Below are 16,034 nucleotides of genomic sequence, written 5' to 3' on the forward strand. Positions count from 1 at the left end.
TGTTTATTTTATGTACTAAATAATGTATAGTATATTATCTGTATGCCCTCTATAATCTATATTATATACTCTGTATTTTTATATTTATATCCAAGATATATTAGATATAATAGAATATATTATATTGCATATAACATGTAGATATATGAAATATGTAAATATATAAATATGAGAATTTAAAATAAAATATTGTTTATTGTTAAATAAACTTTTATTTTGTATTATAGCAGTGGTCGAAGTTTCAGTGTGTTGTCACATCCTTGTGGCTATAGGTGTGATGTGTAATGTGTTTGGTGCATGCACACACATCATTTTGATAAACCAGTAATGTATGATTCCTGTATTTCTACCCTGTCCCTATCTGAAAGACAAAATACTTGTCTAAGATGTTTATAGGAATATGTGTGCAGTAATGTGCTTTTAAGAAGGGTTGACTGCTGTGGCAGCTTCTGAACCTGAAGTGTGCATCTGTATGAGATTGCACTCTGTGGTTTCAGATCAATTTCAGAAGCTGAAACTGTAATTCATCAGAAATCTGAAATTGATGTTGTGATGCATTTACATCATCCACATGGAAATGGAGAGAGGCTGGAAAATATAACTGGAACCTTCATAAAGTGGCAGCCAGGAAAGAAGAGTTTAGTCAGCAGGATGGGAGAAACCCTGGATATACATAAAAACAGGGGAATGAGAGGCTAGAGAGCAGCCACACAGAAAATCTGGGGGTCCTGATCAACAGCAAGTTGAATATGAGTCAGCAGTGCCCTGGCAGCCAGGAGGGCCAACCGTGTCCTGGGGGGTATCAGGCAAAGCATCGCCAGCTGGTTGAGGGAGGGGATTGTCCCGCTCTGCTCTGCACTGGGGTGGCCTCACCTTGAATATTGTGTGCAGTTTTGGGCACCACAATATAAGAAAGATGTTGAGCTGTTAGGGAGTATCCAAAGGAGGGCAACAAAGATGGTGAAGGGCCTTGTGGGGAAGCCGTATGAGAAGCAGCTGAGGTCACTTAGTCTGTTCAGCCTGGAGGAGAGAAGAGTGAAGGGAGACCTCGTTGTGGTCTACAACTTCCTAGTGAGGGGAAGCAGAGGGGCAGGCGCTGATCTCTTCTGTGGTGACCAGTAATAGGACCTGAGGGAATGGCCTGAAGTTGTGTCAAGAGGAGCTTAGTTTGTGTATTAGGAAAAGGTTCTTCACCCAGAGGATGGTTGGACACTGGAACAGGCTCCCCAGAGAAGTGGTCACAGCACAAAGCGTGATGGAGCTCAAGAAGTATTTGGATGATACTCTAGGGCACATGATGTGATTCTTGGGGATGGTCCTGTGCAGGGCCAGGAGTTGGCCTTGGTGATCATTGTGAGTCCCTTCCAACTCGGGATATTCTATGATTCAGCAGTCCTAACAGATGAGGAGAACAGAAGCTGTTGTTTTGGTGATTGTCACAACTGTAATGCAGTCCTTTCAGTTAGCTTCCCTTGAAGTGTCATTGACTTGGGAGGTGGGTTGTGAAGGGCACCAGTTAGTGCCAGTGCTGTAAATAAAAGCTGTGTATAGAGGTGATGTCATTCTGACCTTCTTGCTTATCCACTGGCTGGGATGCTACAGGACTGAAACAAAGGATCGTTTTCTGAGTTCTGTTGATTTGGTAGTAAAAGACTGGAGGTGGCATAGAAAACAATATATTGTTCATTTGTTTTGTTTTACTGGATTTTTTTCTTCTTTGTTTATCTAAGGAAGAAAAGATGCTATTTTTGTAATTAATATGCAAATAGTCTACTTGTGAAAATGTGTATTGTGGTGATAATGACAATGAATATTCTTTTCTGTAAAGTACAGACAGCAAGACTTCAAGGCTGTGTATTGCAGTCTGTGTATTTTTTAAGTGTATTGCTGTGTATTGGTTTCATCTAGGAAGGTGGGATTACCCAGTTGTGTCTTCTGTTGTTTGTCTCTTCCCCTTCATAGAATCACAGAATCAGCTGGGTTGGCATCATGCAGAGATTCAGTTGCAACAGTATAATTTGTGGTAGGGTATTTATTTACTAGGAGTTTCTGAGTGGCCACCAAACAGCTGATTGTATGAATCAGTGTTGAATAAGGGAAAAGGAAAATAAATGACCTATCTCATAATTCAGCATGAATGTAAGCTGATATTGCTGCCAGAAACAACAAGAAAACCCTACAAGGAGAACATGAGATTGTATTCCTTCTCTTGTATTCTGCTTAAACTTTATCCTGACATGCTTAAGAAGACTTTTAAAATTGCTGTAAGTAGAAGAGCATATTCTTCACAGCCTAGGTGAGATCCAACTAGTTAGTTCTACTGAAAGCTGAATGAGCTTAATTTGTGATGAGATATTTCAAGTGTTAGAACAGTTTCCATTTTAATGGATATTACTGAAAATCAGCTAAATTAATTTGGAAACTTGTGATGGAGAAGTAGTATGGTCTTTAATCATGTTTGTACAACCTAACAAGGAAGAAAAGTGCTCAGATATTCATGAGAATGGGATCTGTGCCCTGAGGGGTAAAAAATCAGTGTAAATCATAGTTTTTCTAAACTTCTGCTGTGCAATATCTTTGGAATACAGTACATGCATTGAACTTCTGTGTACTTAGAACATCTTCAGTCATGTACCTTTCCTAAATTACAGTGGTATAATCTTTTGTTTTATATAAATAAAATGATGATGATGATGATGATATAAATAAAATAGAATAAGACTTTTTTTCTTGACATGAGTTTATTGCATAGCTTCGTATTGTGTTAAACATTTTAAATATGAATTAATGTGGGACATTTAAATATGTACCATTCAAAGTTTCAAACAAATGTAGTATTTATTAAAGCACTTAAGGTTATTTTTGTGTATTATTGCACATAAATTCAGTACAAAATATATTGTATTGAAGTTTTCCATTGTACTTTTCCCTTTGTTCCTTTTTTTAATTTTTGTCTTTTTAATTGGTTGATTTGTAACTTTTTATCCTGATAGTCACAACTGGGCCTCATCTAGCATATAGATATATTTATTCTAAATGCTGTGTGGGTAAAATCTTACTCATTTGGGATTAGTGTCTGGATTTCTATAATGATTTTTTACTATAACTTTTGTTTCATGCAGTGGCTCAAAACTCTTTTCTCAGTAGTTATATATCTCTGACGTATATACATCACTTCTGCATGTGTTTCAAGGAAAAGAATTTCTAATTGCTACACTTAAGTGCATAAAACAGTCTCTTAGAATTTTAATTATTCGTCTTCTGAAGGCTGATAGATATCTTGCTACAGAAATCTTGTTTCACGCTCCCTTTTCTTTGGAAACATTTTTCACTTGTTGTATTTAATTTATAATAATTATGTATGTCTCAAACAGATCGCTGGTGTCATTTTTTTCTTAAAAAGTAAGGTGAGGTTTTGGACGAATGTATTACGTTTTTAAAATCAAACAATTAGTTTAGTGGATAATGTGGAAACAGAGAACGGTCTTCTGCCATTCAGGCAATAGATAAATTAAAATATCTTAACCTGTTTTCCTTAGAAGACAAAATTAAAGATGTGTAAAAATAGCAGTAAACCTTTTCTATAACACTGTTAATTAATTAGGTTTCAATTTAGATCTGGAGGAACTAAAGCTAATCTTTTTGTCCTAGACCTTGTAATGTTTCAAAACCTTATCAACTGATTATACTCTAGAGGGGTTAAAATAGTACTAGCTTGCCTCATTATCTGCAGTTGAAAATCTTCAGCTTGCTGTGCAAATCTATATTAAAGCCCCTTTAATGGGTCCAATTGAAAGAAGCATAATTCTACCTTCAGGCATTAATTAACACTAATAAATTTTTCTTAACTTTTGTACCTTCACATGATTGTATTTTTCTTTGTAGTAAAATGCTTTTGTTAAATTAAGACAAAGGTATACAGACATTACTGCCATTTAAACACTTTATTTCCAGTAGCATATAAGCCTGATTATTCTTGTATAATGAGGGACAGGAGGATAATTTCAGTAATAAGGAGTTTGGATGAATGTGTCAGCAGTGATGAGATTATGCAAAGTTTATAAACTCTTTGCAAAAAAGTTTGTTCAGTGAAGGAGATTTATGAATACTTCAGACAAAATATGTCTGAGGACACTAACACATTTTTTTTCCTTAAAAAGTTCATTTTACTCAATATGTACCCTGGAAAAGGGATCAGCCTTCAGTGGTGAAACCTGTGTTTTGTGTAGCACCTTTGAACTGCATCAGTGAATTATCATATATCTTTGTACCTTTCTGCTTGCCATCTACTAGAAAACTAGTTAGTTTTCTCATAAAATTAAGGAAGGGAAATCTTGTTAAGGACTTGATCTCAGTGAGAAAGATGGGAAGGAAAGTATATTATTCACATAGTTGAAAGCTGCTGATTTTGGTTTATTGATAGAACGCTACCTGAGGTAGGTAGTGTGATGACTGTTGCTAATATCTGTGGGCTTGTTTGTTTGAATAAATTAATAAGCTGTAAATTACAGTGTACCTTTACAGCTCATTAGTATTTTTGTTTGAATTCGTAGCAGGAATGCTTTTTCTACTTGTTGAAAATCTGTTCCTGTGAGGTAGGTAACTCCATTTTGAGGCGAGTAGTTTTCCTACTTAACTCTGCAAAAAAACAGCTATATTGGGTATTCCTACAGGTGTGCTGTAAATCCGTGCGTTACCTTTTCAGTAATTTGCCTGTGCAGCCACTCCTGAAGTTGACTAAAGCTTATGGATCTTTATAACTCAGCCTTCTTAGTGGTGATTCTACAAAACCATGATATGATAGGTGCCTTTGGATTAGACAGGAAAAAGTACAGTAAGTAAAGAAATGTGATGTCTCTTGTCCTCTGCCCATTACACTAGTTTGAAATGCATGATTTCTTAAGTATTGAGCAGAATATTTAAGCCTAGAAGGAAGAGGTAGGTCATCTTTATGATCTCATTCATCATCTTGGGAGCTAGTGTCTAGTTTGGAAATTTCATTTTCAGTCCAGTTAAGCATAGTTATTGTATAGCTAATGAGTATATTGTATAGCCAATAGCATAGCCTTTTTTTGTGAGGTAGAAATGGTTTCTAAAGCCATTGGAATCTAATTTTACTGTAGAAGAGATTAACTGCTTAACTGTGATCAGTATACTATTTCATTGCTGTAGTGACACTTTTTTTTTTTTAAGTTCTGAAGTCAGTATGGTTTTAAGGGGTTGAAGCTGGATTTTATTCCCCCTTTAAGGATATTTGAAGAGGAAGGTTTTCATATATCATGGCTTTATATTGGAATACAGGCAGATTTCCTCAAGTTCAAGAAGATGGTTGTGCTTTAAGGATCAAATAGCAGCGCCCTGTGAGATTAGGTTCTGGCCTTGCGAATCTGCTGACATCACTTAGGAAGGGGCTTGTCGGAACACTTGATCAGAGCAACGGCTGTTCTTTCTTTGCTACACCTGATCTGGCAGCATTGATGTATATGAGGGTAATGAAATACTGCTGTGTCAGGCATAGATGCTAGTACGTATTGATTCCTGCAGATCTCAGATTGTCATGCACACTTCCAGAGGCAGAGGCTAATTCACTCTGAGAACGTTGTATAAGCCTTGCTGGAAAGGAGACCACAGGGAAAAAAAATCCAAACCTACATCCATCAAGATCATCCTCTTCAATGAGGATAAGAGAAAAGCTTATTTAGCAGATTGTTGATTTTGGTGTGAGATTAGTATAGGGAATAGGGGGTAAAAAAGATACTCTGGATTTTCTGTTGCCTGGCCTAGAAGGCTGTGCTGCTGCTTATTTTCATGACATGGTTGCTAAGAAGAAAGGAAAGAATAGAGAAAAAAATCAATTTATTGGGCAGTGTTGCTTTACAGCACTGTTATGGGTCATATAGAAAATCTGATCTGTCCTGATGCAGAGGATCACTAGTGGTGGCAAAACTGTCAGATTATATTGTCAGTGTTTGCAGTAGTTATCCTGAGAGCTGTTATACACTCATTAGAGGAAAATGGACAATTAATCTCTAAATGTAGCAGATGCATTGCTGCAATACATGCTGTACTGGTTGATATTGATGGTGCATTTATTATAGATGTACAGCTTTTCGATTTTGAAAAAATGCTGTCTTATTTCCAAACTAGAGGTGTATTTTTGTGAAAAACTGCCTCTAAGTATTTCCCCTTTAAAGGGCAAACAGCTTCTGTATTCCTTGTTTCAGAGATGGAAAACCTATTGCACAGATGCCAGAAACAGCATTTGGTTCCCTTATTAATGCAAAAATGCAGCTGCTGTTAGTGTTTTCTTGCACTGTACCTGTGCAGCAGAAGAAACCAGGAGAAAGGGATACAAAGGGTTGCAAGGTATTGTAAGAAAAGATCTGTAAAGCTTTGTTTTAGTGGATGGAAGAAAGAATGTGCTGTAGTGGAGTTGTAGGGAGCAGCTTGAGCGGAAGGAGATGGTGCACATCGTAAAAAAGTTTTGTCCATACTGTGACTTAGTCAGTAGGTTGTTGATGAGAGACAGTTCCATTGCTGCTAGGGGAAAGTGAGGTGCTAGACTTGCAAGGGTGATACACTCCATGAAGCTACTGTTTATTTCCACCACGTGTTTAAATGCTGAAAAATTCTGACAGGTGTTTCGATTAAGATAGCAAACTCTGCTGAAGACACCAAATTAATCACATCAGATAAGTCCAAAGAGGGCTATAGGGAACATGGTGTTTATAGTAGATTATGCTGTTTGACCCTTCCTTAATCTGTGGGTCAGGTGAGAATTCAGGAGCAAGGCCGACTAATAGTAGAGGAGCAAATACATATTACCTACCTGCAGGATGAAGTCAGCTGCTCATATTGTGGGTCTGCTTCTCTGTAGAACCATTTTACCTGATCCTCTTAAAAAAAGGGCTTTAAAGAATCTTCATTTTCTGTTCTATTTCCTGCAAAACAGACCTGCCCTTTTCCTCCAGTGCATAAATGGTAGGAAAACACATTTGAATGGACAGTGTTTTCAGAGTGTTTTTCCTTGTCTACATCTTTAAGTTACCATGTTTTATTTCATGTCTAGTATTGATAGAAATAGGCATTCAAAAGTTCTCATTCATTTTGGAAATTCATTTACAGGTGCTTGCTTGCAGTTTCATACTGCTTTTCCTCAGAAACAATTTTTTAAATTGTTTTATCTCAAGGAATCCTGGAAAGCATGGGATTGGATGAGGAAAAACAAACCAACTTCTGCTAGTATGAAAATCAAGTGAGCTCCCCTACTTCAATTACTCTCTATTTGTGCTTGGTTTTTTAATTTATTTAAGATTGTTCTAGCAGAATGTTAGGTGTGAAAAATAGGAATTAAAAATGGGATATATGTGGGAGACCAGGAGAGGTTTGATTATGAGCAGTGGAAAAAAGAAATAGAGAGATGTGAAGAGATCTGCGGGACCCCTGAGGACAACACCTTCTCTACATTCAGATGATGGAGGGGACTGTTGAGACTCTACAATTGTGTTCATGTTCAATGTTCATTGTATTTTTACCCTTTATTGTACCCTATTCCCCGCTTTTTATAAAAAATCCTCAGTGTTCTGTACCCCGGTTTATGCCCTTCTCCCTGATTGGCTCACAGGTGTAGCATTGCAGTAACTCATTATTTAGTAATCCCTTATTTGGTTAATACCTCCCTTTTTTCTCCCTATATGGTCTGCATTAACATTCTCCTCCCTAACTCCTCCCAAACTCCACCCATGTTTCCAGTATCTTCCTTCCCTACCCTTTATAAGTCAGCTCCTCCCTTCAATAAAGGTCCATTTCATCCTCTATCTCCAAAGTGGAAGAATCCTTATTCCCCCAGGCTGTGTCAGATATGCATTCAAAATACTGTTGCATGAGTTATGTCACTTGCTGTTTTCATTGGGTTTTTGTCCTTGTTAGGAGTCAAGTTCTAAGTTGAATAGTCAGCTGTGAATACAGACAGGTATCTTCTGGAATCTGCCTACTGTAAAATCAGGTAGCACTGTTGAAATTTTACTTTTGGAGCAGTATGGATTTAAAAATAACTTCTAATTTATATTATAACTAGCTAGTGTCATTTTGACTCTGAAAGGATACTACAGGCTGCAGAATGCAGCAGATGACTTTTATAGCATATGGTTACCTTTTCATAAATTATTTACATGGAACTTCTGTTCATCCTACATCTGAAAATAATTAAAGAATCTAATGAATAGTCATGAGATGAAAGAGAGTGGATTTCTTTTGTTCATTTTAATATTTTCTTTTTTTTCCCTTTATCTGGGAGAACTATATGAGAATATGACTGTTATCTGTTAAACATGCATATGAACGTTCAAGTTTAGAACCATGAGAACTAATAAAGTCGTAAAAAATTTAAAGGGAGATTTAAGAAACTGAAATCAAGGGAAGCTGTGAGATGTTACTCACACATTTTTAGTGGTGTCTACTTATTTTTCAATTCCTGCTAGAAACAAAAGGAGAAGGTGGAAGGAGAGGAGAAGTTAAAGAGTGTGGTAAGTCAACCTCAATTACTTGGTGAGGAAAAAGAGACGATGAAAGGGAGGGAATAAGTCACAAAAGGTTGAAGTCAAAATTTTGAGGAAAAGACATTTGAAAGAAACAATATTCTCACATTTAAGCTTTAATAAAATAATTTCATTACTAAATTAATTTTGTTTCCACTTAAGATAGCAGTATTTCTTTAAAGTCACTGCTTGTGAGAAAATACTTCAATTTTTCATCAGTTTGTATTCATTTTTACTTTTTTTTTCATGTGGTATATTAGAAGTGGACTATGGCACAGTGAAAGCTTCTGATAAAGAGTGCAATGAAGAAAGCACAGAGTATAGTATTTCTTTTTACCCTGATCCTTTCAGTGGTGGAAATCAAATGCATGCTCCTTTGTTGCGGTCATAAACGGACAACTTAATATTGTGGTGCTTAGATTTGAGTATTTTCTTGAAGCACTTCAGCAGCCAGTGTGTTTTTGTATTTGTATATTTTTAGAATTGTTAGCATTGAAGGATATATGTCATCCTTGTATTTCTGCTAGATGTTTTCACTCTAGTTTGAGTTAACTTCTTGTTGTGAAGTAAAACCTGCTCTTATCTGCAATTTATGAACCCATATAGAGGTAGGTATGCAATACTGATTTAGTAGTGCAGTCTGATCAGATTTCAAAATGCAGAGATAGGAGTTAGTTTTTCCCTGCCTTGACCCCCAAAATATAAAAGTTTGGAGAATACTTAATGCAGTAATAGCAAATACAGCTGTGGTTTCATAGTTCTTTCCACATGCTTTTAATTTAGCAGATGAAAAAAATCTTTCGCTGAAGACTGGAATTTCAGTGATTATGTCTGTAACATCAAATAGTACAAAAGTTCTCGTAATTTTATGCTAACTCACATTGGTTTTGGAATCAGACTCGTAGTGTTAAGGAGTTGTTTTTGTTGCCACTTTCACTTTCTCCATACTGTCTAAATTCACAATGGATGGAAATGAGGTTTTAATTTAAAAGCTTCTGTTCTATATCTGTTCATATAAAATATGGACAGGTAATTTTAACATCCTATTACCATGAAAAGACTGAGATGTTCTGAACTAAGACAAAAAAGGGTTAATTTCTTCTTTCCGTTCTGACCTGTCATTTTCATAGCAGATTTCCTCAGTTTGACTTAGTGTATTATTTTGCTTCCTCTTCAGGTTGATATGAAGGTATTTTAAAAAGTAGTATTTTCTAGTAAACAATATAACATTATTATGGAAGAAAAAAAATTGTATTGTGCTGTAGTTAAGTGATGAAAAGAATTCTGGAATGACAGTCCTCTTAAACATCAAAAGGTCTGCTACACCAGGTCACAGTATTTCTTTCTTTGTATGTACTGTTGCCTGGAGCACTCAGAGCTCCAGCAGTATAGAGGGAATACTCTTTGATTCTTCCCAGCTAAACAAAAGAGTAAAATCAGATTCTTTTGGTTTTCATTAGAGAAAATTTATGTCTAGAATACAGTTTTCTTTCTTGGAAGTTTGTCTATGGAAAAACCTTTGGAAGTGTACTTTAGCTGTTCTAGTTATCATAGAATGATAGAATCAGCTGGGTTGGAAAAGACCTCCAAGATCATCAAGTCCAGCCCTTGATCCAACAGTGCTGTGGTTCTTGAGAATGAAGGTGTCAAACATTGCTTTTGTTCTGTTGTATTCAAACAAGTACAACTGATTCAATAAAATGTAACCTGAGTTTGTTCTTATGTAGCATCAGCCTGTCTTTATGGTATCTAGACAAATACCAGTAGATACTGTGAGAATAGACAAATTCCTGATGAGTGTTTCACCTGGTGAAATCTGTTAAAATAGCCTCGTGTAGGAGGAGGTTGCCCTGTATGTTGATCAGGTATGTTTTTCTTCCCTGCTGTTTCACTTGCCTGTCAGAACAGGGTAGTCTTTTAGGAACACTGCTTGTGTTCTCTTCTTAAGAAATCAGTCTTTACTCTCTTTCTCCTATTAGGCAAGGTAATTTGTAGGTTGAGGAAGCAAAGTACAAAAACAGCTGCACAGGCAAGGGCAGACGATAATTTACTTGTCTGTATCTAGGAAATTCTTTTTAATGACCCTTATGTCTGCCCAGTCATGGCTCCCAAGTAATACTTCTGGGTTTTTTCCCTTCTTTATAAGAATGTGAAATGAGCAGATATGAGAGTAAAAGTTCAGTTCATTTAGAGGAAAAGATAAGAGCATGCGAAGTGGTAACCCAAGAAAAATGCTTTGAAACATAACAGGATTTTTTTCTGTGCAAGTGTAACTTACCTAGATAATGTTTCACTACTGCTGCAGTAGATGACTTTGTAGACTACTCAGGTGAGTTTGCTGCTTAGTAATTGATGTGGTGTATTTGCCTCTTGATTAAAGTGTTAAGGGGGTCAATTGTGGAGATAAGTAATTAGTGTGCAAGTGTGACTCAGGATAATCTGTCTGATTATCCTGAAAAGTATGCAGTGTAAGTACCTTATTTCAGTTGAAAATTTAATCTCAGCAATACAGAACAAACATTTGAAATAGCTAGCAGCACTTTTGTACCTTCATGTCTCCATTCATCCTCTACATTGCTGGAAAATATCCCATTCTAGACAGAACCTAAATATCATTGATTTTGTGTCACAAATATACGTATGCTTACCAGTTTCCACAGAGTATATAATGAAACTAAATAGTAACATGATGTAGCTCTGTACTCAGAAATTAGATCCTTGAAGAGCTGGAGCTTTTTTGAGTGTGTGTATTTGTGAATTTTTAGATCAGAGCCAACAGTCTCTTTCAGATAGGTGGAATTTTTGAGGGTGTTCTTCAGATACAGACTTTGTCTTGATAAATGTTAAACAAGTAGTAATGAGCTGGCAGGAAAACTCAAAGGAGCTGCTTACTGAAATTATGTGAGGACCTGGGGAGTGGGAAGGCAACACACAAAATAACTGATGCTTTCCATAGTAATGTGGATTCATACCTTTCTAAAAATTCAACTAAATCATCTCTCAGCATCAATTCATTCCTGCAACTGTAATAATATATCCAAAGTGCAAATGTTTTGCATTTGGAATGGTGAAAGTATGACTTCAAATGTATTGTTTTGTGTGTTTTTACCTGGCAAATTTTCATTTCTCTTCATGTCTTACATACCTGTGAACCAGATGTAACCTTTGAACGCCAAAACCCCTTACATATGTTATCAGCAATACTGTAGATTAATCTAGAGGTGTATCATCTTGTTGATAATTTCTTATGTTTCTGAACACATTCATTTTAGCCTATGTATTAAAGGCAGAGCAGTTACGTTTTTGTCCTGACATGAAATTTGCATCAATTTTGTACTACAGTTACAGTGTCACTGCTAGGAAAATGTTAGATTAATGCCCTTTTGATTTCTTTAGGAAGAGGCAGGACAAAACAGTATGTGGAATTAAAACAGACTCCTGGAGAAAAATGCAGTGTTCTAATATGCCTTTAAGAGTGAGGGTGTTTTAGTACAAATGTCATAAGAATAGAATGCAAGTATTTATCACAGGAACTTGAAGTTCTTTTTTTATGGCAGTGAGATTTTATTATATGTGAGTACCCTGAACTGTTGTATGCATTGAGCAATGTTGTATTATTTTCATTGAGCTGCAAATTCAGCTAGACTTAATTCTCTCTTTACGACTGTTTTGTTTCATAATCTTTTTGGAAGCTTCACTTAAAAGTAATTTTTAATTACTATCAAAATTCTGGAGAATTTTGAAGTCAGCTCTCTGACTTGATTTTTGGTGTGCTAGAAGTTCAAGTTAAACAATATTCTATTGTGTTCTAAGTACATAAGCACAGATAAAACTTCTGCCAGTGAGCTTCACTGAGTAATTTCCATTCAGTTCTGCATTTACTGACTTCTTAGTTCAGCAGCAGCAAGATATTCGGTTCCTCATTTACCTTAATGTGTCTTACAGTCATTCAGTTTTGTGTATGATTAAAGTACTAATGAAATTAAAACAATGCTGTAAAAATTATATGTGTCAGATAGTTACATTTCATAGGTCTAAAACATAGGACATGCATGCCCTTTCGCAATTGCTTTTTGTCTATGAACACCTTTTTTTTTCTTTTTTTTTTTAATTTAAATAGAGACTCACAGAACAGCACGAGGAGATAAACAACTTAATGCAGAGAAAAAATGCTGTGGAGGAGGAAAATGCCTGTCTGAAGAATGAATTCAGTACCTTGAACCAGAAATTTAAAGATAAAAGCCAAGAACTTAAGGTATATTGACTTGTACATCGTTTCTTAAGACTGTAGCTTTGAAGCAGTTCTTTAAGCAATGTCAGCCTTTGTGGCACAGAAAGTGACAAGCTTGGAGAAAAAATTGCCTTAGGCCTTGCTATACCTTACCATTTTCTCACATACCAACTCTGAGGAAGATGCTTTAAAGCCAAGAATCCAAGCTTTATAACTTTCAGATAAATAGTTAATGATGGAAATGGAGCAAAGAAAGTGGGAGTGTGAAGATGTGGCTTCTTGTAATTAGATTCTGATGGGACTGGCATTATTAATTGATAAAGCCGAGGTCTGGGAGGATATGTCTGTGTGGGTCTCAAAAATAGCTGGGGACAGCATCAAAGGCAGCTTGATCAATTAATGGGCTCTTTGCAAATGTGTACTCATCAAAGCTGTCATCCAGCTAAAAAATATGACCCTTCCACCTGCATGAAGGAGGCCAATAAAAGTACACAGGTGACCTTGGCCATCAAATATAGAAGAAGCTGCTGTGAGGGTAAAACTGCACAGTTTATATTTGCTGATTAGTTCTCACTTTTTTGTTTATCGGCCCTTGTGGTACTGTTCTACAGGACACTGAGGAGTGTGCACAGAAGAAGGAAGAGCAAAACAGACTGGTTATAAAAAACCTGGAGGAGGAAAATAAGGGATTAAATACATGCTGTGCTGACCTACTAAGTGACCTGGAGAAACTGAGGAAGCGGGAGGCACAATGGAAAATGGAAAAATCTGGCAGTGATGCCATAATAAAGGTACGAATTGGAATGGACTCCTAGATGTTATTTCAGAATTAACTTCTCCAGACATTTCACTACAAGTTATTTTCTTTAAATAGCAAGTTATATATTCAAATTTATCAGTGGGGACTTGCATTCATTTACATTCCTTCACTTAAGACCCACAGCTTTTTAAAAATTGATGTTGCAAAGCAGGAATCTGACTTCAAATAGTAATCTTAAAATGTAAGCATTAAAAAATAAAAGATACTGTACTTTAAGATAATAGAAATATATGTGAAATAATAACAGCTAAAAACTGTTATCACAAATTTTTTCTTGATGTTTAATTTACTTACCTATAATTTTGTTGCAGTATTCTTCATAATTGTTGTTTTGCAACAACACTTTAAATTTTAAGTGTAATTTCAAATAAATTGCGTCCTAGCCTCCGAAGGTCTCCATTCTCTGAGAGAACTTATTATCACCTATATTAAAAAGGTGTTTTCACTGTTAATAAGAAAACAAAAAAGAATATAATTGAATACATGGTACGGAATATTTTCTCTTTTATTTAAATGACACTTTTTCTTGTTTGCTGGTGAAAATTGGCTAGCATTTTTTAAAATTCCTTATAAGAAATAAACCACAAACATAGTATCTTAGTGTTTTACAGCTACTTATATACATATCTAGGTATTGGATTCTTGTTTTTTACATGACTAATTGTACACTTACAATGTTGTGTTCTTTTACATTATTGAAATACATTCATTGTAGTAACTATCTAATTAATACCTCACCCAGAAACATCCTTTTTTCTTGCACTAGCAATTCAGTTGTTTTGGTGATGCTTCCAATTGTTGTGCTGATGGAAACCATTTGTAAAGAGTTTCATTCAGATCTGTTAAGATGTGAAGTAAAGTTCCTGCAAATTGGCTCTTTTGGAGGGTTATCATGAAAGGATTATGGGATTCCCAGGGCAAGAAATGGTTTGTTGATACTTGGGACAGAAAAATCTAGTGTGTGCTAAACCGATGTAATAATTTTCAAGTTGTCAAATGTGGTGCTTGTAATATTGGATAAATTATTGGAAATCTGTTACGCATACCTTCAGTGAACACAGAATAATTTTTATGTCTCTCTCCTCCTGGCTGATGAGGCACACTTATGAGAGAAAGGTGTGTAAGAGCCAGGTGATTGCAGGGATGGGAATTAGGAGTGTTGGTGTTTCAGAGTGGCATTACAAGCAGGTCAAGGTGTTGTTTAGACTATGACAGAGGTTACTTCTGGGTATGGGTGTTGCCTGAGCCAACCAGGGATGTCACACAGCTGGATTCGCTGTTTACAAACAAGGAAGAACTGATTAAGAAAATAATAATGACAGGCCGGGCTACAGTTACCATGAAGTTGTCAAGACCAAGACCCTGAGACAATGAAGGAAGGAGAATAGCATAGTGCAAACCTGGAGGTCAGAAGCAGAGTCTTCAGCTTGTTCAGAGAACGAGTAAGTGAAATCCCATGAGAAGCAGCACTGAAGGATAAAGAACTAAGGAAAAAGTGTCAAGTCTTCAAAGACATCTTTCTTCAATCCCACATATGATCCACTCTGATGCTCAGGAAAACAAGTGTATATATCAGGAGACCGGTGTGGTTAAACAGAATTAATCACCGCATACCAGGGTGGGTGTGGAAAACAGTGTTCAGGAAGTAGAAACAGTGAAAACTGTAGAGGAGGAGTTCAGAAGCATTGTCTGAGCACCTGAGGGTGGTGGTAACCAATCTGCAGTTGACTTGCAAGTAATGACTGTTATAACATGAGTTTCTTGCACTACTTTATCAGTAAAAAGCAGAACAAGTAAAATGGGGACCTGTTGCTGAAACAGAATGATGAATTAGTGACAGAAGGTAATAGATACGGCACAGGTACTAAATATCATCTTTGCCTCAGTCTTCTCCAAGATGTCCCAAAAGTTTGTGCCTAGAGACAGGCTTCAGTGAGAAGTACTGAGAGTGGATGTGTTGGGAGATACCTGAGAGAACTTGACTAGTACATATCTGTTGGACCACCTGAAAGGAACTGCATCCAAGAGTCCTGGGAGATTTGGCTGATGGCACTCTCAGGCAGCTGCCTATTGTCCTTCTAAACTAGCAGAAAACTTTTATTGGGGGAACTCCATGATAAAAAGGATAATCCAAGAAGAAAGGTTGGTTAGTCTCGCTTCAGTCCCTGGGAAAATCACAAAGAAGGTCATCTTGGAAGTAGTTTCTGGGCACTAATGGAGAACATGACCAGAAACAATAATGGATTTACCAAGGGTGAATTGTTCCTGAGCAACCTGATTGTCTTATATGATAAAATGATTGTGTCTGTGGACAAGAGGAGAGCTTGGCTGTGATTGACCTTAACTTTAGCTAATATTTGACACTGTCTTGCTGTATGCTTTTATCGAAGTTAGGGTGTTATAGCTAGATAGGTGGACAGCAACATGTTTAAAGAAACTATTTGGA

General features: G+C 36.4%; 1 protein-coding gene across 13 annotated transcripts in view; it reads left to right on the top strand.

Moving 5' to 3' along the window:
* The window catches only part of CNTLN (centlein), a 197,996-nt gene that overhangs the window by 33,582 nt on the left and 148,380 nt on the right, over positions 1–16,034 (top strand). For 8 of the 13 annotated variants that reach the window (XR_010426643.1, XM_064641688.1, XM_064641692.1 and 5 more), the window contains exons 4-6: positions 8,481–8,525; positions 12,658–12,792; positions 13,380–13,559. Coding sequence is in view for 12 of the 13 variants with exons in the window: in XM_064641688.1 (XP_064497758.1) it covers positions 8,481–8,525; positions 12,658–12,792; positions 13,380–13,559 (360 nt within the window). In the remaining variant the exon portion in view is untranslated. The remainder of the gene's footprint in view (positions 1–8,480; positions 8,526–12,657; positions 12,793–13,379; positions 13,560–16,034) is intronic. The other 5 variants (XM_064641696.1, XM_064641694.1, XM_064641690.1 and 2 more) reach the window with 1 other exon arrangement.

This window comes from Pseudopipra pipra, chromosome Z (genome assembly GCF_036250125.1).
Source record: "Pseudopipra pipra isolate bDixPip1 chromosome Z, bDixPip1.hap1, whole genome shotgun sequence".
Taxonomy (NCBI): domain Eukaryota; kingdom Metazoa; phylum Chordata; class Aves; order Passeriformes; family Pipridae; genus Pseudopipra; species Pseudopipra pipra.